General features: G+C 40.7%; 1 protein-coding gene across 1 annotated transcript in view; it reads left to right on the top strand.

Moving 5' to 3' along the window:
- Aass (aminoadipate-semialdehyde synthase) overlaps positions 1–26,284 on the top strand; it is a 60,814-nt gene that overhangs the window by 1,327 nt on the left and 33,203 nt on the right. The window contains exons 2-11 of the mRNA NM_013930.4: positions 8,923–9,147; positions 10,607–10,783; positions 12,906–12,990; positions 16,505–16,572; positions 16,673–16,819; positions 17,906–17,984; positions 18,107–18,234; positions 22,085–22,233; positions 23,921–24,043; positions 24,409–24,520. Of these exons, the coding sequence (NP_038958.2) occupies positions 8,938–9,147; positions 10,607–10,783; positions 12,906–12,990; positions 16,505–16,572; positions 16,673–16,819; positions 17,906–17,984; positions 18,107–18,234; positions 22,085–22,233; positions 23,921–24,043; positions 24,409–24,520 (1,278 nt within the window). The 5' untranslated portion in view covers positions 8,923–8,937. The remainder of the gene's footprint in view (positions 1–8,922; positions 9,148–10,606; positions 10,784–12,905; positions 12,991–16,504; positions 16,573–16,672; positions 16,820–17,905; positions 17,985–18,106; positions 18,235–22,084; positions 22,234–23,920; positions 24,044–24,408; positions 24,521–26,284) is intronic.

The following is a 26,284-nucleotide window of genomic DNA, read 5'->3' as shown; positions in this document are numbered from 1 at the left end:
ACTTCAGGGATGCTAAAATGTGAAGACACGTCTTAAACTTGTTGAAATAAAAGAGTTAAAACGGTAATGAATTTTACATGTTCACCGTGTCCAAAGAGTGGCATTCAAGACAGGCTTTGTAATTTTTTTGTTTCTTTCTCCCTGAGAAGCATAATTTATCATAGGGCGGCAAAGGATAGGTAGTGTCTTCTACTAGGGGTGTGGTTATTCTTACATTAAGGGAAACAGCAGGATGGGAAACGTTTCACATTTATTGTCTACAGCATGTGAGACTGGCTCAGCTCACTAGTGGGATGAAGGCTCGAACAGCCTGGAGAGTTAGTCGGATTGTGTAGATGATGCACAAAATGAGTAAAGTCAGGTGCTAGGACCAGGTCGGGGGCCAAACTCCTCTCATCTGTCTCCTGTTGGAAACTTTGGCTTCTGGTTAGTGTGGTTAATGATCCACTGCTGCAGACTCAGGTGAGACTCTTAGTGCTTCCCTTTCCTGTTTAGTGTACTTTGGCTGGATTTAAAGGGCTGATTTATGTTCTAAAACACCCAGTGCACGTGTAGCTACACTGCCCACTCTCTCCTGAGCTTAATGGAATCAGGATAATATGGCTAGAGGGACCTTTCCTTTTCTTTTAAAAGATATTATGTTCAAAGATTTATTTATTCTCTCTCTCCCCCTTCCTCTCCCTCTTTTCTCCCCCCACCTCTTTCTCTGTATGCAGGGGTAGGGAAGATGAGTTGACAATCTGGTTCTTAATGTATCCATCATGCATCCTTTACTGCCTAGGCTTTTATGATGTCTATTTAAATTTTGTCATTTCTTTTACATACGTAATTTTAAAAAATTTAACTGGCTCACAAAATCATAGAACTCTAGTTTATTAATGGGTAGCATGTGTTTTTTGGATGCATGCATGTAACATGCACTGTTTGAATCCAGATAAATATATTGTACTGGCTGGTTTTGTGTGTCAACTTGACGAAAGCTGGAGTTAATCACAAAGAAAGGAGCCCCTTTTGAGGAAATGCCTCCATGAGATCCAGCTATAAGGCATTTTCTCAATTAGTGATCAGTTAGTGATATTGGTGAAATAGATTTATTCTTTTTTAAAATTGTTGAGGTTTTCTGATGTGCCATTCACTTGGAATACAGAAAGGAATAATCATATTTCCTACCTGGACTATAAATTTTGCAAGGAGACATGAATGTAGCAGATAGACATTTTGTATTCTACTGTAGATTATTGATTTCTATTTCACTGAGTCTAAATCCATTAGCTATGAGAGTCAGCTTTTTGTTTGTTTGATTGATTGTTTTATTTATTTTATTTTTTTGAGTCAGGGTCTTACTATGTAGCTCTGGCTCTTCTGGAACTCACGAAGGACAGTCTATCCTTGAACTCACAGAGATCCATCCACATGTCTCTGCCTCCATCTCATGTACTAGAATTAAAGGCGTGTGCCATCAAACCAGGATTTGAGAGTCAGATTTCTCTTATCACTGCATGGCAGCAGCTGAGAGACTGTGAGACAATGTGAATATTCTCAGACCAGATAAATTAACACTAAGAGACCTGTGAGTTTGCATGCACTAGGAAGACATGGCATATGAAAATATGCCAGTGTGTATTTTGTTTTAAAATACTGATATGTGTGGCTAGGGAGATGAAAAGCCGGATTTTACAGAGAACTAGAGTTTGGAATCCAGCTCCCTAAAACTCTCCATAGGATTACTTTTGTTCCTGTGGCAAAAGCAAGCAAACAAACAAGCAAACAACCCAATAGAAGCAATTTAAGGTGGAAAAGATTTATCTTGGCTCACATTACAAAAGGGGATGTAATTTTTCCTGAAGGGAAGGCATGAGACGTGGAGTACGAGGTTGCTGAGCCTATGTGGTCCTTAGCAAGAGAGGGATGCTGATGCTTTCCTTTTATTCAGTCCCAGATCCCACCCTGTGGGATGGTACCATCCCTGTTCAGGGAGGGTCTTCCTTCCTCTGTTAAATGTCTCTGGAGCTGCCTTACAGACATGCCACAGGTGTGTCTCCTGGGTGACTCTAAATTCAGTCAAGATGATAGTGAAGACTGACCATCGCAGTCAGGTGCTTTAAAAAAAAAATGTAATTTGATTTTAACCATTTGGCTAGGTTATAATAGGTTCCACATGGAAGCATTTGAAAAATGTACTGGCGAAAAGGGAAGTGAAAAATCTGGGGCCAGTGCCTTAGCAATTCCAGGCTTCGTTCCAATAAGCCTTGAGTTGGGAGGGATTTGGCTTAGCTGAGACTAAGCCATTGTCAGATGCTTTGTCAACACTGGAACTCTTTTGAAATTCCCAGGAACACTATGGTCTGGAGAACAGGCTAAGAAGCATAGCTATGGAGCCACTATGTCAGCTTACGTGCACTAGGAAGATATGGTATATGGAAATATACCAATGTGTATTTGTTTTAAAATACTAATATTTGTGGCCCAGAGAAGAAAAGCACTTGCTGGTTTTGCAAAGAACCAGAGTTTGGTATCCAGCTCCCATAAATACCCGGAAGTGCAGTCCAAGAGTCTGGATATCCTCTTCTGGCTTCAGAGGCTCTACCAGCACAGACACAGAAACACACACACACACACACACACACACACACACACACACACCTGTGCCGGCACACAAGTACACTAAATAAAATAAATCTTAAAATTCCAAGTATATTTTAAAAGACATTACATTTTTGAATGAACTAAAAAGACAAATTAAATAATTTGTAATTTTTATTACGCATTTATTTCATTTACATTTCCAATGCTATCCCAAAAGTCCCCAACACACTCCCCCACCCACTCCCCCACCCACCCACTCCCACTTCTTGGCACTAGTGTTCCCCTGTACAGAGGCAGATAAAGTTTGCACAACCAATGGGCCTCTTTCCACTGATGGCCGACAAGGCCATCTTCTGATACATATGCAGCTAGAGACACGAGCTCTGGGGAGTACTGGGTAGTTCATATTGTTGTTCCACCTATAGGGTTGCAGATCCCTTTAGCTCCTTGGTTACTTTCTCTAGCTCCTCCATTGGGGGCCCTGTGATCCATCCAATAGCTGACTGTGAGCATCCACTTCTGTGTTTGCTAGGCCCCGGCATAGTCTCACAAGAGACAGCTATATCTGGGTCCTTTCAGCAAAATCTTGTTAGTGTATGCAATGGTGTCAGCATTTGGAGGCTGATTATGGGATGGATCCCCAGATATGGCAGTCTCTAGATGGTCCATCCTTTCGTCTCAGCTCCAAACTGTGTCTCTGTAACTCCTTCCATGGGTGTTTTGTTCCCAATTCTAAGAAGGGGCAAAGTGTCCTCACTTTGGTCTTCGTTCTTCTTGAGTTTCATGTGTTTAGCAAATTGTATCTTATATCTTGGGTATTCTAAGTTTCTGGGCTAATATCCACTTATCAGTGAGTACATATTGTGTGAGTTCCTTTGTGATTGGGTTACCTCACTCAGGATGATGCCCTCCAGGTCCATCCATTTGTCTAGGTATTTCTTATATATTAACTTTTTTTTTCATCTGATGTCTGTTAACCCTTAATATTTATTGCAGGTGTATATCTGATTGCTGCAAATAACTTGGCATTGACAAACATCTACATGTGATTTAGTAGTTTCACTCACTGAGTTATGGGGCGAGGGATTATCTTAAAGATTTAAAACAAATGGTCCCTAAGACAGGCCTGAGTATGGAGACCAGAGTCGGAACATTTGGTCTTAATTTCTTCAATAATGAATGCGCATTCCTAACCTTATTCATGTCGCAGGGGAAGTGGGCAAATGTTAAGGGAATGCTTAGGTGTTCATATTCTGTGCGTGCACATTGGTTCAATGATTCCCAAGTTTACAAAGCATTTTGCTTGAGTAGATGCGATAGAAAGGGTTGGAGGAACCGAGAGGAAATTTTGATGTTTGGTAGAAGAATCACAGAGCTCCGTGAAGGGCCTGGGGAGATGGCTCATTTAGTAAATTACCTGCTGCACGATCAAGTGTGAGAACCTGAAAAAGAGCAGGCTGGAGGTGCTGTTACAGAGCGAGCTCTGTTGCTACAGAGCAGAGCGTTCTCCGTCTTTGCAACTCAGGGTGGGACTCTGGTGACTGTCAGAGGCATTTCAAGTTCCTGACAAATCCTATGTGAGTAGAAATATGCCGTAGAGCTATTTTTTTTTTTTCATAAAGGCACAGAGAATACTTTTAAACTTACATTTTTGTATTTGAAATGTTGGCCTTTCTGCGAGTCTACCTAAACCTTTCCCATCTCCTGTCCTCACGTCCTTCTTACTCGGCTGCTCTTATCAGTATTCTGTAAAATCAGCTGATCTTACTAGAGTCAATGGATAAGCCGAAAACATTCCACCTTGCCGGAAAATAAACATGACATTTACTTCCTAATATTATCGCAAAGATCACAAGATTCTGGGCCAGGAAATCCCAAAGATCTCTCAAGGCCACGGCGGGTAAATACCTCTTCCTGTCAGTGTTGCTCTGGAATACCCATGATGCTCTACTTCTTTCCTTCTGGTTTCATGGTGTTGGGGATGCGACCTGTTTTCATGCTAGGCACGTGTTCTTTCTTTGAGCTCTATCCTCAACCACTTTCCTATTTCTTGATGACCTTAAGTGACTGGAAAGCTCTGTGCTGTGACCAAGTTTCAAAGTTCACCAACTTATAAGTGACCAGTAATACCGCCTAAAATCTTAGCTCTTTTTGTTCCCAAACACCGAGAGGTCTAGAATTTACCTTGGCAGGAACTCGGGTAAGATTTTCAGTTGACAGAGGAATAGGGGTCAGGAGGGGAGAATTGATAATTTACTAAAGTGGACAGTGGACACTAGATTTCTTTTTGAAGCCAGCGCTGGTGAGATTAGCCGTGTGTCAAATCTCCTCTGGGAGTACAGTCTCTGGCCTTTAGCAAAGCAGACTAAAACCAGAGGTTTTAAGCTTTGTCCTAGTAATTCTGTTCCCAGTCAAAAGTTAGTCTCTGGGGTCCTATTCTTCATCCGTGAGTGGTAATAATGACACTATCTACTTGAGATTTTTGCCGGAAGGAAATGAGCTAGTATCTGCAAAGGGTGCAGCATAGTGCTAGCCTTACAATAATCAATGGCAACTATTGTTTTGTTTGTTGTAAAATATAAAATACAGGAATTGAATGCTTTTAGAATTCCTTATAAACATTGAATGTAGTTTCCTAAGATTCAGTCTCTGATTTTGTCTTCTAGTTTCTTTAGATGAGGGGTTCTTAACCCGTGAGTCACAACCATTTGTGTGTGTGGGGGAGTATCAAATGACTCTTTCTCAGGGGTCACCTAAGAACATCTGAAAACACAGATATTAACATTATGATTCCTAACAGTAGCATTATAGTTACGATGTAGCAACAAAAATAATATTATGGTTGGGGGTCTCTACAACACGAAGAATATATTCAAGGGTTACAACATAAGGAAGGTTGAGAACCACTGCCTTAGGCTGTATGGTATGTGTATCTCCTGCAGTCTCCTAGACCACCACACCAACTCTAGAGAAGGAAAGGATATCACCGAGCTTGGGAACAGGACTTTGGTTAATAATCAAGCTTGCAAGAAGGGGTATTATGTAATAGGAACAGGTTCACGTGCCTTCATATAGGGCCAAGAAGGGAAGTTCATAATACAAATTCAAGAAATGCAGTGTGTGTGTGTGTGTGTGTGTGTGTGTGTGTGTGTGTGTGTGTGCTCACGTGCGTTCATGTCCAAAGGAAACACTGTCTTTGGAATTGGCATTTAAGTAAAAAAATGTTCAGTCTTTGGCTGGGATAGTAACTATTACACATTTGGGCCTGAGTTTAATTTAGTTCCTTTGAAAAACAAAATTATATAAATAAACCAAAAAATGCATGCAGAGTTAGAAATGCTTTGCTGAAATGTTAAGCACCTGGTTTTTCACCTGTATGGTGTGTAAAATGTTCAGCTGTGTCTTTCTAAGCTTTAATGAGCTTATTGGCCATTAAAGCTGCCTGAGCCATTAAAATCAAAGAATGAAATGCATATTAAGAAGAGTTTCTGGACTTGCAAACTTTATATGCCCCAGTACAGGGGAACACCAGGGCCAAAAAGGGGGAGTGGGTGGGCAGGGGAGTGGGGGTGGGTGGATATGGGGGACTTTTGGTATAGCATTGGAAATGTAAATGAGCTAAATACCTAATAAAAAATGGAAAAAAAAATAAAGTCTTAAGGACATGCTTTTTGAAAAAAAAAAAAAAAGAAGAGTTTCGTTGTTGTTTTTGTTTTGTTTTGTTTTGTTTTGTTTTGTTTTGTTTTGAGACAGTGTTTCTCTGTGTAACAAGCCCTGGCTGTAGCAGGCTAGTCTTGAACTCACAGAGATCTCCCTGCCTTTGCCTCTTGAGTGGTTGGATAAAAGGCATTTGCCACCATACCCGACTTAGAAGATAACTTCTTTTAAGACAGAAGTTCATTATACACTTACAGGTGGGAGCTTAGAGTGATGGAGAGGGATCTGTTTCTATGTAGTCAGAACAGGCCCAGGCAATGGAGTACTTTCTAGCTGCTACTCTGGGAGCTGTAGAAGGTCTCACAGCAGAGACTCTGGTGACGCATGGGGAAAGCAAGGGGCTGGTCAATCCAGTTGGGTCACCACAGATTGTTCAGGTACTTCCTCTCAGTTTTCATCTTCTGTAAACAGTCTCTTCTGAAATTCCTGGCCTCCAGCAAGAGCCCCAGCCAAAGCCTGGACTGGTCTCTTGCTGTGTGGTTTCTGCTGTGTGTAGCTATTTCTTCCTGGACTTCTTCCTTCTTGCTTTCTCCTCTGGTCTTATTGTGAAGTGCTCTATTATAGATAGCAAGTATTTGTGAGTGTTTGGTCATTCTCTTAATCTTTGAGAAAGGTGTTCCTTAGAACTTGAAATTTGAAGTAACAGAAATGTGTTTCATAAAAGTTTTATTGTGTGCTATCTGTAATGAGTAGGAAATTTCTAGAAGTATAAAATCACCTGTAGGGTGTGTGTGTGTGTGTTCGTGTGTTTGAGAGATAATCTCCATAATTTGCTGCCAACCCTACATAGAAAAATAATTGCATCTGAAAGCTATAGAAAACTATCATCAGCAATATGCGGCTTCAAGGTGTATACAAACTTCCAAAAAAGATAAATGCTTTTAGACCTAGGTATTTGTGTGTGTGGAGTGGGAATCTATATAAAACTTACTTGTACAGGACACAGAATATTCATTTTGTAAATATGTTCGTTCTGACTGCCTAAATGAGTGAGATCTTGCATACTTAAACAGCAGTGAGAGAACTGGGAGACTCTCAGGGCTTCTGTATGAAGGGCTGAGGGCTGCATATGGAGAGGAACCCTAATGGATCTATGAGATAGAGACCAGAGTCTGAGGCAGAGGCTTAAGCAGCTCTTCTTTAATGGCACGCTGCTGTGGTGAAGGCCGCCATGTAATTGACTGGTTGGTTTTATTAACTTACAGTAGCTGAGGAAACAGAACTTTTGGTAAATTCAGTACAGTAAAGATATGGAAAAATGACTGTGAGGTTTATTATTATTTTTTCCAATTTTTTTATTAGTATTTTCTTCATTTACATTTCAAATGCTATCCTGAAAGTCCTCTATACCCTCCCCTGCCCTGCTCCCCTACCCACCCACTCCCACTTCTTGGCCCTGGTGTTCCCCTGAACTGGGGCATATAAAGTTTGCAATACCAATGGGCCTCTCTTCCCAATGATGGAGGACTAGGCCATCTTCTGATACATATGCAGCTAGAGACACGAGCTCTGGGGGTACTGGTTAGTTCATATTGTTGTTCCACCTATAGGGTTGCAGACCCCTTTAGTTCCTTGGGTACTTTCTCTAGCTCCTCCATTGGGGGCCCTGTGTTCCATCCAATAGCTGACTGTGAGCATCCACTTCTGTGTTTGCCAGGCACTGGCATAGCCTCACAAGAGACAGCTATTATCAGAGTCCTTTCTTCAAAATCTTTCTGGTATATGCAATAGTGTCTACGTTTGGTGGCTGATTATGGGATGGATCCCCGGGTAGGGCAGTCTCTGAATGGTCCATCCTTTCATCTCAGCTCCAAACTTTGTCTCTGTAACTCCTTCCATGGGTGTTTTGTTCCCAATTCTAAGGATAGGGAAGTGTCCACACTTTGGTCTTCCCTCTTCTTGAGTTTCATGTGTTTTGCCAATTGTATATCGGGTATTCTAAGTTTCTGGGCTAGAGGTTTATTATTATTATTTTATTATTGTTAGTGTTTGTTTTCCCTTTTTTGAGACAGGGTCTGATTGTATAGCCCTGATTGGCTTTGAACTCATGGAGCCCTCTTTGCTTCAGTCTCTTCAGTACTGAGATTACAGGCTTGCTCCACCAAGCTTTGTTGATCATGTGGTATTAAGGTTATACAGTCTTCCCTTTTATTTCTGATGATACAACTATGGTGGAGGGTTAAAAAACAAAACAAAACAAAACCCATTTGCGGCCACTAGGGGTCAGAGTGCACAGAATGACTCCTATTTAGGAAGCATATGGAAACACTTCACAACGAGCATTTGATGACTCTTGTATACCATTATAGGAATTTCAAGCTTTACACCATCAAAATAGAGACCCATTTGTAAAAAAAATGATATCGGTTATCTCTTTGTCTTTGTGTAGTAGACTAGTGTGTTTAAACTTTTGTGCTAAAAACATTTAAGAACTTATGCTTGGCCAGTTTTAGACACTTTAATTTGGTTGGTTAAAGGCACATTTACGGTCAGAGATTTATCCTGTTCTTGTCTATCAAACGGGTTGGTTCTATTTTGCAACAGATTTCTAAGGAGACCAGAATCGATCTGTGAGCTCCCCACCCTTTTCCGTGCTACTGTTCAACCTTCCCTTTACAGCTACCACATTTGAAGATGCTGAGAGCGCAGAGGCCGAGACTGGCCAGGCTTAGAGCCTGCCTCTCCAGAGGCCTCCACCACAAGCCAGTGATGGCACTCCGGAGGGAGGACGTGAACGCCTGGGAGCGCAGGGCGCCTCTGGCTCCCAAGCACATCAAGGGCATCACCAAACTGGGCTACAAGGTCTTGATACAGCCTTCCAACAGACGGGCCATCCATGACAAGGTGACTACTTTCAACTTTTAAAATACCTGTGAATACAACAGTGCTGGGATTTAAGGCATGTGCCACCCACCTGCCAGTAGGCTACACAGTAGTTTTTATAAAACTGGGGTAGTTCTACCTCACGGGAATTATATGAGAATTAGGTGAGATGGCTTATACAGAGAATCCATCCTAACACTCACTAATGAATTGGTAACAGTCAACTAATATTGTTATTCATTATCTGGTAGATCTCATATTAGCTGAGGTGGCATTTTCCACACTGTGCTATGTGCACAGCATTTCTTGTCTATGTATGTCTGGCCCTGCCTTCTGACCTCTTCTTGCTGATGTGTGCCTGTCTTTTAACCTCTTCTTGCTGATGTGTGCCACTGCCTTCTGACCTCTTCTTGCTGATATGTGCCTGTCTTCTGACCTCTTCTTGCTGATGTGTGCCACTGCCTTCTGACCTCTTCTTGCTGATGTGTGCCACTGCCTTCTGACCTCTTCTTGCTGATGTGTGCCCCTGACTGCTGACCTCTTCTTGCTGATGTGTGCCCCCCTGACTTCTGACCTCTTCTGGCTGATGTGTGCCTCTGACTTCTGACCTCTTCTTGCTGATGTGTGCCACTGCCTTCTGACCTCTTCTTGCTGATGTGTGCCTGTCTTCTGACCTCTTCTTGCTGATGTGTGCCACTGCCTTCTGACCTCTTCTGGCTGATGTGTGCCTGCCTTCTGACCTCTCCTTGCTGATGTGTGCCCCTGCCTTCTGACCTCTTGATGATGCTGGTGTAGTCTGTATTTCCACCTCTCACAACCCACCCGACATTTTTGATGAACTTGACTGTCTATGTCTTAATAGCCACTCGCCTAGAGTGTTCCTCGGATTCTTCTGACTGTAGTTCTTTTGAATGTTCCTGGCATCTTATAAACTCCTTGAAGGGCACCTTGCCTGTCTTTCACTGTGTTATTCCTAGCATGGATCTTCCTGTTAGAACAATGATAGATGTTAACTGAACCAAAAGCAATGAAAGAAATCAGTGTGGATGTATGTGTAATCTCTCAATACAAAAGGGAACAAATCACCATGGGACATGAGATAGTTCAGCATACTATTCATATAGAAGAAACTTTCACCGTTTTTGTCTTGTTCTTAGAAGGGTTCTCAGACTATCCTGGAACTTGTTAGGGAGCCAATATTGACCTTGAAAATCTGCTCCTCCTGCCTCCATTTGTGATCAGAGTTTAATCTGCTCTTAAAAGTGAGTGAATAGCAGAATTTCTAAATCTCTTTTCTATACACGCCACGCCAGATAGATTTATCTTTTTTGAGGAAGCATAAACGTTAAAAGTAGCTGTAGTGTTGTTTGTTCTCATTTACCAAACTCTATCCTTCCCAAGGCTGTTTGTACTTTTGCTTGGAGAGAGCATGAGTACTGAAGTCTAAGGGAGTAATCTTTGCTCCAAATTGCGTCCCCAGGAGTATGTCAGGGCTGGTGGCATTCTTCAGGAAGACATCACAGAAGCCTGTCTGATTTTGGGAGTAAAAAGGCCTCCAGAGGAAAAACTGATGTCCAAGAAGACGTACGCCTTCTTTTCCCACACAATAAAAGCTCAGGAAGCCAATATGAACCTGTTGGATGAGGTTCTGAAACAGGTAACTGTGATCAGTGTTCAGGAGTAGTGATGGCATTAAGCAGTAGGTCCTGTCAATCAGTAGGAGACATGGCCTATGGCTGGTGCCTGATGGAGAGGTATCCTCTGCCGAGCAGGTTTTGGAGTTTAGAGATGCAATGCATCTCTTTCTTCTATATATTCTGAAGTAGAGGATAAATGTGTCCCCCACAAAACAGTTACTAATTTATAAAGTCAAGTACAGAGATACCATCATGTAGGATTATAGAGCTGGAAATTGCCTCAGAGATCATGCAATTTAACACCATGTTTTTCAGACAGGTCTCATAGAGGTGCAGTAACTTAACTGAGGGTACACAGTCCTATGGCATCAGAACAACTAAAAAGGAGCCTCATAGACAGTCATTTATAAAGTGCTCACATGACAACAGGCATGGGTGGGAATGTTGGGAGTTGAGCATCTTAGCTTGTCAGATATCTACGTTTTGACAGTTTTCAGAAATGGTGGTATGTCGGACATGGTAGCTGAGAACAGCTTCTTGTGACTGGCAGAGATGAGGAGGTGTCTACAGCCAGGTCATTGGATGAGTATGGAGATTGAGTGAAGATACAGAGCATAGCTCAGGCTCAAGGCCAGGAGTAAGGATATCAGAATCTTTGATATTATATTATATGATAGTATATGATATTCTGAGAATAGAATAGAGGATTGCGTTTACTGACAGTATAAGCAACGAAGGAAATGGATTATATACGGAACAACAGGATATGTTCCTATTAATTCTAAAACCACTCATCCTGGGTAGTGGTTAATTTGTTTCTGAAGAGCAGATTCAAAGCAATTAATGAAAACAATGCTGCAAAAACATTTCACCAGAAGCAAATAAAGTCTTTAAGGAGAACTTCAGAGACTTTCTGTTATATGAACTTTTGGTCCTCATTAGAAAATTAATAAAAATAGACTCAGTGGGAAGGCTTTGGGGCAGCTATCTAACAAGTCATTCTGAGCTGGAGATACATTAAATGCCATTACAGATGTAAACTTGGTTTTAAGTTGTATACCTTTCCCCCAGTACTGGGGCTGCAACCCAAGACCTTGCCCATGCTAAACAGCCAGTCTGTAAGTTAAGACCCTTAACTCCTACTATCTTCAAAGAGATAAATGACTGCTAAAAATATCGTGTAATTGCACTATAGCTTTTAAGACAACCTTAGTGGGGCTTTCCTGAGAGAGGGAAGGTCCTTGAAGAAAGAGAAAGAATTTGTGTTTGGCAAAGATGAAGAAAAGAAATGTAAAGACAGAAAGAGAAGAGAAAGAAAGAGGAGATAAAATGCCAAAGAGAGAGGGAAAGAGAGAAAGTGTTGGGCTGTATTGTTACAATTTTTAAGGTAAATAAGGTATTTAAAATGACCAAGAAGCAACTATGCAAGAAAGAGGCAATAGTGGGCTAGAGAGATGGTACAGTGGTTAAGAGCACTGGCTGCTCTTCCAGAGGTCCTGAGTTCAATTCCTAGCAACCACATGGTGGCTCAGGACCATCTGTAATGGGATCAGATACCCTCTTCTGGTGTGTTTGAAGACATCGACAGTGTACTCATATACATAAAATAGATCAATCTTTAAAAAGAAAGACAGACTGACAGACAAAGACAGAGAGACAAAGACAGCAAGACAAAGACAGATGAAGGGAGGGAGGGAGGCAGGGAGGAAGGAAGAGGTAATAGTTAAGACTGGTAAGGAAGGTCTTAGGGTGAGCCAGGATTTACTCACACACTGGGATGTACCTTAGGGAAGATGTGTTTTCTTTGGGATCAAAAGATTGAAGATAAATGGAGACATAAGTGTGTTTCAAATCAATTGGGGCAGCTTGAGGAACAGACAGGAAACCCTTGTCTCAGTTATTTCCTTGCCTCAATCAAGGAATGTAACACAGAGCTTATTCCATTACCTCTCATTACAGCTGGTTTGTGACCAAGCATTTTCAAAGCATTTAATGACACACCTGCTGGTAATGGGTTTGTAAATCAACATGCATTTTCTCAGAGGAAAAAATATAAAATTCTTCCTTCTTTATATGTGGCTGGCTTGTCCAACTGAGCTAAATTTACCTGGTTGTAACAGTTTCTTCTTTCCCTTTCTTCAGGAAATCCGGCTCATTGATTATGAGAAAATGGTGGATCACAGAGGGTCTCGGATAGTGGCTTTCGGACAGTGGGCGGGTGTGGCAGGTAGGTTTGGCAAGACTCTAGGAAGCTTGCTAAGTGTGTCTCCAGAGTCCATGTATATTCTCTCTTTTCAGTGTTTCTTTCCACAAAGAAAAGAAAGAAGAATAAGACAAAAGGTTAATACCTAGGAAGAGCTTGTAGCTTTCTCGATGGTCCTGTTGGAGAACATAGCTTTGTTTGGTAATGAGACACTGTAGGTAGAAAATCTGGGGGAAAGAAGGTCACTTTAACCAAGTGATGGGTCAGCCTTGTTGACCCATCCAAGGCCTTTTGAGACGTACCCAGGTGAGTGTTCATTCTCACCCAAGAGACTGTCTATGAATGGGATATGGCTTTTATTATTTAAAACAATCATGAGGGTGAGGTAACACACAAGTAAGTGCTACTTTCTAGAGGAAGAGCATGGAGCTGGAAACAGCTGTCAGGATTGTCCTTGAGATAGCATCTGGAGCTAGGACTCAGTGGATGATTAAACCTATTTAAGCAAGTAAGGGGGAGGGGAAGCAGGCATGGGTAAATCAATAAAATTGAAAAATTATCTAGATAGAGTAATTACCAAAGGGGATGGAACTATCTAGAGGGAAAAATATATAAGAAAGGACATTGCAACCTATTCTGCAAATATTGAAAGACCAAGAAAGCACTAAGGCTAATGAGCTTGACAAACTCAAGAAGAATTTTACTTTAATTCACATTTTTAAATTTTTTGTGAATTTCACTCATGAGTACTGTATTTACATCATTTTCAGCTTTCCTTCTAAGCCCTTCCTATATTCCTCACACTCCCTCTGAAATTCATGACCTCTTCTTAAATTACTATTGTCATATACATACACACACCCTACTGAGTTCATTCAGTGTTGCTTGTATGGACATGTGTTCATGGCTGACCACTTGGCATTGGATAACCTATGAGGGAGCTCATTCCTGCAGGAAATGGGCTCTCATTTTGTCAGCATTCATTGGCTCCCTTAAGTTCTTCATCTAGGGCTAGGCCTTATGAAATTTCTCTCACACGCCTTGGCATATCAACTGGTCTTATCACTATGCAGGACTTGTTTAGGTAGCCATATTATCAACACTTCATAACTACAGCTTTCCTGCCATGTCTAGAAAACTCTATTTAGGAGCAGATGACCTACTCCTGTGGCTCTTACAATCTTTCTGCATTTCTTGCACAGTTTTCCTGTAGTCTTAGGTGTAGGGTTATACTATAGATGTATCAGGTCAAGGCTGGGCACCCATGGTCACTTATTCTCTGCCTTTTGACCAACTGCAGATCTCCATTATAATCTTTATCTACTGACAAAAGAAGCTTTGATGAAGGGTGAAAGCTACACCTATCAGTGAGGATAAGTATAAATAGTTACAGTGCAGGAATTATATTGATTTTAGAAAATGGCAATAGTAAGGTCTCTAAAAAGTCAAAAGTCTATAAGCCTTCCAGCCATGGCTAGTTTTATATTGATGTACATGGGTCCTCTCCTACTGAGCAGGTCTTAAGTACAATTAGACATCTGTTAGTTATCCTTAATATAAAAGAGCACAATTGCACCATTGGGAATGCATTGCTGGACCAGTCATTGTTGTAGCCTGTAGACTTTACAGCTAGGTAGGACTCTACCTAGCTTCCTACATACCTTAGTGATTCCTTAGGGCACTAAGCAGGTTTAAAATGGACAAAGAGAAAAAAATGTATCATTTCTTCTGATAAATGCCTATGATTGCTTTTTTCCCTTGGAATCTTGCATGACAGTCTATCAGAGCTAGTCCTCCGGGGGGGGGGGGGGAGGCTTCCAGATCAGTTCCATCCTGATTCCTTGAAGTCATGTATCTCAAGTGTATGGTGTGTTCAGGAATAGGGTTTTACCTTCAAGTTCTGGGATGCAACCAAGGGCAGTGGCAATAGCCTATTTTGTTTGGGTACTGGGATACTTGTCAGACAATCTGTGATTCTTGGGGAGGGTATTGTTATTATCCCAGGTGTCATTCCACTTAAGCTAAACACATACACAAATCGAATGTGTGTCATGTAACATTTGTGTGTCTGCACCACAAAAAGATTTTTTTACAGAAATTTTTAGTACTCTGGAAACAATGCAAATGGAAATAGATAGATAGATTGTGATATAGCCATAAAATGGGAAACAGCAGCACTAAAAAGGAACAAAATTAGTGATGTAAGTGTAAAACTATGCTAGATGAAATGAGACAGACCATAGAGTCTGTGCTTATAACTTCATTTACATAGAACCAAAGAATCTAATCTATACAGGTAACAGCAACAGTTCCCATCTCAAGTCTGTGACACATGTGTGTGGCAATTTGTTAATAGTTAATAAACTATGCACTTCAAGTTGCATTTTATTGCACATAAACAATTTATTTAAAAGTTGACTTCAACAAAAAGATAAAAGAAACTTGGGTAGAATTGTATGTGTGACCAAGGTGTTGGGAAAGGCATGGAAGATTATAAATAAGGAGAATTAGAGAATGAAATCTTTGCTATAAGCATGCTGAGTTTTAGATGTCTGAGGACATCCCACTTAAGGTATTAAAAAAAATGACTTCATCCTAAAAATCAAAAGAAAAACTCATACTGGAAGTATGAATGTGGGGATCATCCATACCAAGAAAACACTTACATTTAGGATGTGATGAGATTAGCTAAGGGAAAATGAAGCTGTTAAGAGAATGGAGCCCCCAAAACAATCCTGAAGGTGATAATATACATAACAGAGAGACACTTAAAGAAAGTAAGATTGATTCTGGATGCAGATATGGCTGTATCTGCTCACAATCCTAGTACTTGAGAGTAAGACAGGAAGCTCTGGAAATTGAGGATGGCCTGAGCTTCATAGGGAGTTCAAGGGTAGCCTGTGCTATATAGTAAGACACAAAGAAAGGGAAGGAGGAAAGAAGGATGCCATCAAGTCAGGGATACTGAGGGGAATGGAGTGTCAATCCAGGAGAGTCTACATTGCCAAACAATTCTGACAAGTAAGTCAGAATCTAAAGTCCATCAAGTTTTGTGACGTAAGCTACTGAGTATCGTTTAGGACCCCTAGGCCCAAGTGGCTTCTTTGTGTATTTGCTTGCTTGGTTTTGGCTTGGGAGATGGGAGTGTGTTTAAACTATGAGGCAGGCCATTCAAGAGTGAATCCCTTGCTATGAAAGGCCAGGTCAGGTTGTGATATGCAGACAGGAGAGGTTAACCTTCTATGAGAAGAGGGATTTTCTTCTCTCGGGGCTAATATGAGAAAAAACAGATGAGGACCTAGGTGGGTGAGGGATTTGATAGAAAGTAGAGAGAACGGGCAGGATGTTCTGAGGTCCCTTATGAATCTGAGGTAATTATGGTCTCTGCTTCCTTAGGATACTAAGCAGGGTTTAAATGGACAAAGAGGGAAAAAGAAGGTATCGTTTCTTCTGATAAATGGTTGTGAACAGAGTTTATTTTGTGCATTGTTAATCAACTCCACTTAATGGTCTTCTTATTGTTCTGGCTCTGTGACAGGAATGATTAATATTTTACATGGAATGGGCTTAAGGCTCCTTGCTTTGGGACATCATACGCCTTTTATGGTGAGAGATTATTTGCTTATTTGTTGGAAACATCATGTCTTCAGTATGTAAACATATTTGAGCTAGTGGACTGACGTGAACTGTGTATGCTTGCTTGCAGCATCTTGGCATGGCTCACAACTACAGGAACAGCAGCCAGGCCGTGCAGGCTGTCCGTGATGCTGGCTATGAAATATCTCTGGGTTTAATGCCAAAGTCAATAGGACCCTTAACGTTTGTCTTCACAGGGACTGGCAATGTATCCAAGGTAACTCCACCTATCCTTTCTGGCAAGCAATCCGAAATGCTGAACATGTCATGGGCATTTCAAGTAGAATGAGTGACCATTCAATATGGGCTGTCTTTTTAAATAATTTTATTTAATTTGACTTTATCTGCACTGGTATGAGAGTGTCAGATCCCCCAGAGCTGGAGTTATGGACAGTTGTGAAGTGCCATATGGGTCCTGAGAACTGAACCTGGGTCCTCTAGATGAGCAGTCCGTATTCTTAATCACTGAGCTCTCTCTCCAGCCCCTGGGATATTTTTGTTGTACGTTATTCTTGTAGCACAGAACAGTAACGGTTCAGGTATTTTCTTTGCTTTTAGTTGATTTCATCTATTAGAACACCAGTTCTCAACCTGAAGGTTGCGACCTCTTTATGAGATCCACCCACTATTTACAGAGGCTGGAAAACACACATACTTACATTGCGATTCATAACCTTCATAACTCAGAATTACAGTTATGAAGTAGAAACAAAAATAATTTTATAGTTGGAGTCACCACAACATGAAGAGCTGTATTAAAGGGCTGAGAACCACTGTATTAGAATTTGAATCGTCTCTTAACCTGTCCATCTTCCCATCCTCCCTCCTTCCTAGTAACTAAAGTGTATGGGACTAAGGCTGAAATTAATGTTTTCTTCTGGAATGGTTTTGAGGCTGCACCTGTAGTCACCCTGGAGAAACTTGTAATTGAATAATAAGTCTGTAGGGAAGATGTCTCCTAAACAGAATGTCTCTGTTCGTGTTAAGTTGTAAAGCACACATCTGATCTTTTTCCTTCTATCGTGGACCATTCTCTCCCTTAAAATGACCTCTATAGCAAATCAAAAAGTAAATAGACATGTATTACATCCACATTTTTAAACATTGCTATCCTGAACAATTAGTTAAATGGCAGTCCATTCTAATGCAACTGAAACCAGAGCTGGCCTGTGAGATCAGTGCTTCTGTGTTGTGATCCTGGTTATAAGACAGGGCAAGTGGAACTGCAAAACTGTGAGTCCTTGCAGGAAATTGTGTTGGCGCCGTCCCTACTGAGGTTTGATTTACTTATGCATGTTTACAGGGAGCCCAGGAAGTCTTTAATGAGCTACCTTGTGAGTATGTGGAGCCCCACGAATTAAGAGAAGTTTCAAAAACTGGAGGTAAGGGGAGAGGGAAGACCTTATCTCTTTCACCGTTTTAAAAAGTCTTTGTGTTAGTCTTTTATTACCATAAATCGTTATCATTTGTCACTTACTTTACTAATTTCGTCTTTCTTTGTAAGACCTCAGGAAAGTGTATGGGACGGTGTTAAGTCGCCATCATCATCTTGTCAGGAAAACAGATGGTGTGTACGATCCCGTAGAATACGAGAAATATCCTGAGCGCTACACAAGTCGTTTTAATACAGATGTGAGTATCTATCTAGTTGCTTTTTCATTTGGGTACTGTGACACACCATAGTTAGGCTGTTTTCTGACAGGGAAATTGTGAGTGTGTACCTTGGTTCCTTGATTCTTGAGGTCCTCGGGTAGACTGACTGGGAGTCCTTTGGTTCTCATGCGTTGGTTTTAGTAGTTGGCTCTGGCTGGGTTTGAGGTGGTCTTTGGTTAGTGGCTGTAGTGGCTTCTGTTGGATGTTCATTGCTTCATGGTCTCTCTGTTAAAGAATGCGTGTACTCATTTCTTCTAAACCAATTCCTAGACAGCCTTGTTTTTATGTTAGCTTACACTGGTTATCACTGTTGAAAAGAAAAGCACTTTATCTAAGGCTTTGTCTTAACGTACATGTGTCCTAACCTTTTTAAAACTGTTTGTTTGTAATTTGAAAAGAATCTAGTGTTTCTCACATCTCAACAAATTCTCTACCACTGAGCAACATCTTCAAAAGTTTATCTTTTTTCCCAAGGCCAAAATATTGTAACCACAACTTCACCTAGCATCTCAGTTGGCTTTAAGATAAAAGACCAAGATGTGGGAAAGAAAAGAGATCATTTAGCTTACCATTTTGGAAGCCTGAAGAACAAAGCATAGTTCAGACTTTTCCAAGGGTTCCCATTGGTGTGACACATCATGACAGGAGGGCATGTGGATCTCTCTGTGTGTAGTCTCTCTCCCTCTGTCAATTAAACCATGAGGATTCATCATGGATATTCTACTATCTCTATCGAATTTAATCATTTCCAAAGGTGTCACCTCTTAGTAGCATGGTTGGGTTCCATTTCTACTCTCTAAATACCATGCACATAACCTTTTCATAAGTTCAAGGTACAACTGTTATTTCAACCACAGTATTGTGTCCTGGACACAATAAAACTTATTTCCTCACATTTAACATAATGTGTGTTTCATCCCCGACAGTTCCAATGTCTTAACTCATCGATTAACTCAAATTTCAGAAATTTCTTAAAATTCACTTAGAACCCAAGAATAACATCTTTGGCTGTAAAGGCATGTAAAATAAAAACCCAGCTGGATATTTCTAAGCCACAGCAGCCTGTTAGCTTCATGGTATACATTCCATTCCAAAAGGCAGGAGCAGAAATAAGAAAGGAGTCACTGGACCAAGGTAAAACCCAAACCCATTCAGACAGACTTCAACTGCTAAAGCTCCAAGACAAGCATCCTGGGTACAGTACACACCACGTTTTGTGCACCTTCACCCTGGCTGGGGAAGCTTTCCCTCTGTGGATCATGTGACTGTTGTCATAGGCTAGACGCAGGAGTCTGAAGCCTTCCTTGCCTAGGATTGCATGCTGCCGGATGTTTCTTCCAGGAGAGGTTGTGCATTTCCGGTTGCCTTACTTTTCTGGAATCCCTTCTTTGTCTCCGTTCCCATGGCTCCATCGTGCACCACTCATTTGGACTACACTGTAGACATTAACTCTAGGAGACAGTTGTCTGGCTCCTCTGATTCTTTTGACATGTTCTACTTCAGACATTTTACATTTTTTCCTCTTCCCTTTCCTCTCATCCTTCTTTTCTTTCATTCCCTCTTTCTCCCTCCCATCCCCATGTCATTCATTGCTTCCTTCCTTCCTTCCTTCCTTCCTCCCTCCCTCCCCTTTTCTTTCTTTCTTTCTTTCTTTCTTTCTTTCTTTCTTTCTTTCTTTCTTTCTTTCTTTCTTTCTTTCTCTCTCTCTCTCTCTCTCTCTCTCTCTTTCTTTCTTTCTCCTCATCCTTTTATTATTTGTCCTTTGTTTTCATTTTCTGTTTTTTCAATTATTTTCTTCATTTGCATTTCAAATGCTATCCCGAAAGTCCCCTATACCCTGGCCCCCCACCCCTGCCCCGCACCATGCTCCCCAACCTATTTGTTTTTTGAGACAAGCCCCTTTCTGTGGCTTAGGTTTGTTCAGACTTCACTTGCATTCCCTCCTATCCTCAAACCCTCACATTTTCTGGCTCTCTCTCCTGAGTTCTGGCAGCATAGGCACAAGCTACCCCTATGACTGGTTACAGACTTCTTATAACTTTGTTTATGGTACCAGGGATGGAAGCTAGGCCTTTGTGTATGACAGGCAAGTATTTGTCCCCTGAGTGATACTCCAGCTTGTTTCGAGATGTTCTTCTAGCCTGTCCTTCCATGTCCAGCTTCTGCCAGATAATCCATTCCAAAGTGCCTCAATATTTCCCAGCATAGTAAGAGTAACGATTCCTTCTCTCAGCATCAATCATTGTGTTTAATGAGTCAGTGTTGCATGTTTATAACAAAATACCCAAAGTAATTTTATAAAAAGAAAAGATTTATTGAAACACACAGTTCTGGAAAAGATTTAAATCAAAGACCAGACAGTCATGCTGCTTTTGCATCTGCTAAGGGTTGGGGCTGGCAGTGGTTTGGAGGAAGCCCCCCAGATCAGAAGAGAGAAGAGAGATAGAGGAGAAATTCTAATAACCACTTAAAGGCATAGCCCAGTGATTTGAAGACTTTGCACCAGAGTCTACCCTTTCAAGATCTTACTTCACTTAAGTAGTGCCAAGACTGGGTCTTCATGGTCACTCAACATCCCAACCATAGCAGCCAGAGATCTCCAAATGCTTGTGACTGACTGCAGGATGAGACATGGTCCAGCTATACAAGCACGGGACTATCTTCTTTATGTCCAAAATATGACCTACAAACCAATCCCTCTGGTGGGCAAACAGCAATTTTATTTTCTAAGAAACACAATTAGTCATGTAACAGCTGTCCTCAAAATAAGCCAACAAACTAAAAAGCAAATACTAACTCAAAGTCCATACACACATTATGAAAAGAAATGCCTTAACTAATTTTAAATGTGTCTTCACAATGTAGCACTTGTAGGTTCTGGTATGAAAATTAGCTATTTTAGCATGGATAGTGTGCTACAAAGAAAGCTTTTCCCTTCTGTGTAAGATTGCCTTGAGGCGCATAAGGAACAAAACAAACAAACAAACAAACAAACAAAAATCTATGCAAACAATTTAAGTTGAAAACAGTTTGAAATCTATATATTCACTGCTTCCTTTTGGCTTCCCATATGCTGTTTAGTCCCCACTTTCCTCCTTCCAACCCTGTGCAAGGACTATGCCTTGATCCCTCTCAAATGCATGGCCTTTTCCACGTTCTCCTTCTCTCTCTCTCTCTGCCTAAAATAATAACTACAACATGCTCAGTCTTTTCAGCGTTACTTGTATGTATACAACTTCTGGGCTGACCATCCCGCTAGAAAAAGACCTCCAGGCAATAAGGCATACTGAGAATAGGAGATAGTGTCCGTAAGGACGAGCCACCTAAGTGATTCTCTGCCCCTAATTTTATCTTGAACCTTAAGTATTAGTGATTAGATCAGATGTGTACCAAGAGCGATGGTGAGGTGCGGACCACATGTGCATGTACATGTATGTGTAAGTATGTGCAAGCAGTTCCCCTGAGAGGTTATCTGATTCATCCTCAAAGGGTTCTTTTGAAGATCATTACTCTCATTTGGCAGATAAGAGCAATAGTGCTCAGAGAATTGAGTATGTTCTCCCCCCCCCCAGCTGTGCAATATATTACAGAATAAAACCTTGATGTATTTATTATATTTATATCCTATCATGGAGTAATTCTACAGTGAAAGGTGGGTGATTGTTACCCTTTCCTCAGAAGAGGGCAGGCGACCTGGAAATGTTCTGTAGATGTGACACTGATGGCTTAGCTTGCCCTTTACTCCTAGCTGTGAGACAGTGTCCTCTCAGGACACGGTATTAACATGGGCTACATCCTGTTTGGTTGAACATGGAACTTTGTTTGACAGATTGCGCCCTATACAACTTGTTTAATTAATGGAATCTACTGGGAGCAAAACACCCCTCGCCTGCTCACACGTCAGGATGCTCAGAGTCTCCTGGTCCCAGTGAAGTCCTCAGTTGTTCCTGTTGAAGGATGTCCTGAATTACCACACAAGTAAGGGCTTGTACATCATCAACAAATGAAGGTTTTTTTGTTGTTTGTTTGTTTGTTTGTTTTGTTTTTTTTTAGCTGCAGCACTATTATTAGGGATCAAAGACCACAATGTTTGTATATGCCAGAAAGCTCATTTTAGAGATGGTCTGCCTGGGTCTCTTAGAAGCATCTTGCAGTTACCCATCGCCTTTTGAGATTGACTTCTCACTTATTTCTGGTTCCAAAGCCCCCTCCTCTTCAGAAATCTCTACACCATTAATCTCCTTCCTCTCTAGTTTTAGTTTATTACTTTGTTTTGAAAACACTCACACTCTATTTTCTTGAAATTTATACTCCTGAAAGATAGGGCCCTTTCGGTCTTGACCTTAGTAAGTACTTGGTATAAAATAGACATTTAAATGGTTCTTGGCTATTGAGTGAGTTGATTACTAAATATTTTTAAACACCTTATGCACCAGGGATTCCGCTAAGCTAAACTTCAGAGAGGCAGAGTTGGGTTGTTTGCTGCTCTGAAGCAAATGTCAGTGGACCAGGAGGAACAACAATGTAACAGGAGATTAGATAATGTAAGCGCACTGCTAACACAACACAATGGTTGGTTCATTTGATGAGCTCAAAGCTGATAAGCAAAACCCTGCAGTGAGTGGGAAGCAAATTTTATTACTGGTAGCAAGTAAGGAGAGAACTTGGAATAATCCTCAAAGCATTTTCTCCCTCAGCAAAGAAAGCAAGGGGCTTTGTCTGCGGAACCTCCTCTATATTTACATAAGAGTCGATAATTCTGGGATGTACAGGTGGACACATCGCTGGATGAGCTCAGTTCACAGTGATGCTTCTCTATGCATCACATATTCAGAAAATGAGGAATGGGAACACGTTTTTGGCAGAAAAGTTGCTATCTCAACAGCAAACTTCATTTGACTTCGAAAGTATGGGTCACAATGTATTAATAATTTTGTCCTTGCAAGTTTCATTGAAGGGCTTGTTAGAAACAAAAACAAGTGGGAAGGTTTGTTAACAGTGTGATTTTTGTTTGTTCGTTTTGTTTTGTTTTGTTTTGTTTTAAGATAAAGCAGTACTGCCCCAAGCTTAGTAATTGTTCTATAATGGTCTAACGAATGACTAAGTCTGGGCTCAGCAAAACCTTTCAAAAAAGGAGCAGGGTGGGGGTGGTGAGAGGTGGGGGGCAGGAGGACAAGCATCTCAGTGCAGAACTACTGCTTGGTAAGGAGAGAACTAATAATGAGAAGGGATATATTGTCTGTATGCTGACTATAGATGCAACATTTTCCTCAAGTGCTTTCAGGTCTCAGTTGAATCTGAGGATGTGGAGGTGTGACAGAGTGAGAGGCAGCTGTACTGTCTACAATACTTATTTACAGATGAGGAACTAGGTCACCTTATTCTGTCTGCTATCAAAGTTTTCTGTAGGGAAGGGATTTTCCCCACCCCTTTCTTTCAGATTCCTTTCCTCCCCTTTTTTCCCTTCATGATTCTCATGGAAACTAAAGAACCCTCTGTCTTAGGTCAACACACTGTCCCAAAGATTGAACTGTAGAACGAAGATTCTAAGTTCCTGGGAAATATATGCAATTTGTTTCAAGCACACTTTATTTTTCATCATTGTTAGTCTTCCCAAAGGCCTGAGAATTCTACCCTCTCATCAGAGTGTTCATGTTATTTTCAGACTTGTGGCAATATGTGACATTTCAGCAGACACGGGAGGGTCCATAGATTTTATGACTGAGTGCACCACCATAGAACGGCCCTTTTGCATGTATGACGCAGACCAGCAAATTATTCACGACAGGTGGGTTTGTCAAAGTTGATGATTCTTTACCTTAATGTTCTAGTTTGGATCACTCAATATTTCCCTTCTGTATGAAGGTGTGAAAGCTTGGAGGTATATGCTTAAACACAGTTTAAAAGTAGTGAAAATTACATTGAAATTTGGATGCTTAAAGAAGTATACATTATAGTTAAATGGGAGATAGGCTGCCAAGTTGGAAAAAAAAAGTTTTGTTTGAAAAGCAGTCTTGTTTATAGTGTTATGCCTTTTTCTCAAGACTATAAATATATTAATAGCAGTGATACAAATGTTGGAATGGAGTAGAGTCTGGGAAAAATTTCAAGTCATATTTTGTGCATTTGAATAAAGGATGTTGCCTCTCTTAGTGTTGAAGGCTCCGGGATCCTGATGTGTTCCATTGACAATTTGCCAGCACAGCTTCCAATCGAGGCTACGGAATACTTTGGAGACATGCTTTACCCTTATGTTGAAGAAATGGTAAGGGGACCGGTAGGCTCCACAGCAACTCTGAGACTTTAAGTACAGCTATTAATATTATATTATTATATACATTATTATAAATGCATATATACATATTATTATGAATGAGTATATTATTATGAACGCTCTGGTCTTCTGTATCTAAGAAATCTGTTGTAAAATGAAAAACCAGCCCTTCCCCAAATGTACTTATAGGTCCATTTTTATTTTACATGATCTGTTACTTGTCTCCTGGGGACGATGTCTCTGACTTCATGCTCACTGTCAATTACATTTATCTCATTATATACATTTTATTGTGTTTACAACACTGTGAGGGGGGCAGGTAAAATTGCTTTATCATCAATTCCCTTGCTATCTAGATCATTTTATATTGAGGACATTTTTACTGTGATACAATTAATAGATCAGGACAACTGGAAATATACAAAATATCACTAGATGTGAGTTGCTAGTGCTGTGTTTACTGATGGCTTCTGCTGAGGTGGTTTTTGTCTCCTGTGACTCTTCTGAAATGCTGTGTAATCTAGATTCCATCCTGTTTACGAGAGAAACTCTTTCTTCCACCAGTGTTTATCTTGGGTTCTGACTTAGCATGTGTTATGTTTTTGTCGCTAACAGCCGTCAGCCTCTGGCAGAGATTCCAAATTTATGAATAGCAGCTCTTGTTTGTGTCCTTGTTCTCCATTTCTCTTTGACTGTGAAATGGGACCATAGTGAACAGTGGGAGAATAATCAAAACTTCTGCTCTGACGTTGTCTTCTCTGAGTAAACAAAGGCTTACTGAGAAGAAATTGGAGGATGCACACATTAGAAAATACCATGGGAACATGTTTTATTTGTTTGTTGATCTGTTTGGATGTGTATGTGTGCATACAGCAGTGTGCTTACACTGTGATGTACCTGTGGAGGTCAGAGGACAACTTGGGGAGATATTTCTTGCCTGCTATCATGTGCCAATGCAGGCTGAGTCTGCAGTGTGTCTGGAGTTGGCTCTGAGGATAGGTAGTGGAATTAAGAGAGCAGCAATGGCAAGTGAGAGTGGGCGTCAGCTAGATTTGTAGAACCCAAGATCACTCAGGTCCCCATCTGTAAAATTTGCTGCTTTTAGTATACAATCTTAATGGTTTTCCTAAGATTTAACATTCTAGAGATGTAAATGTCTCAGTGCTTGCATGTGTATCTAGAGGGAAAAAGAATAACAAATGTCCCAGCTCTGTTTTATATTCACTTTCCTTGACATTGCTTCTCTGATGACTAGATTTATTTTTGAAACAATATTTATTATCATTATTAATTGAATGTATGCATCTATCTATCTATCTATCTATCTATCTATGGATAGATGTAAGGATGTATTTATGTATGTATGTATGTATGTATGTATGTATGTATGTATATGTGTGTGAGAGTATAGGAACCTTCAGAATTCAGAAGAATGCTTCAGGTCTGTAAATACCATAGTAGGTTTTATCCTGGTGGCAAACATATCTGTATACTTTTTAACTTCAGAATAGTAATTATTTGTTTCTTGGTAGTTTTCTTTTTCTCTGATGAGAATCTCCATAATTTCATCATCACCACCACCATTATCACCATCATCATCAACTTATTTTATTGTTTTTTTGTTTTTTATTTTTTTATTATTATTTAACTTTGTGTTGATTCTTTGTACACTTCACATCATGCAACCCAATCCCATCCACTTCCCTGTCCCTTCATTCCCACCTTCTTAGCTTGCAATGTCCCCCACAAAAGAAA

This window comes from Mus musculus, chromosome 6 (genome assembly GCF_000001635.26).
Source record: "Mus musculus strain C57BL/6J chromosome 6, GRCm38.p6 C57BL/6J".
Taxonomy (NCBI): domain Eukaryota; kingdom Metazoa; phylum Chordata; class Mammalia; order Rodentia; family Muridae; genus Mus; species Mus musculus.
This window is presented reverse-complemented; position numbering and strand designations above follow the sequence as displayed.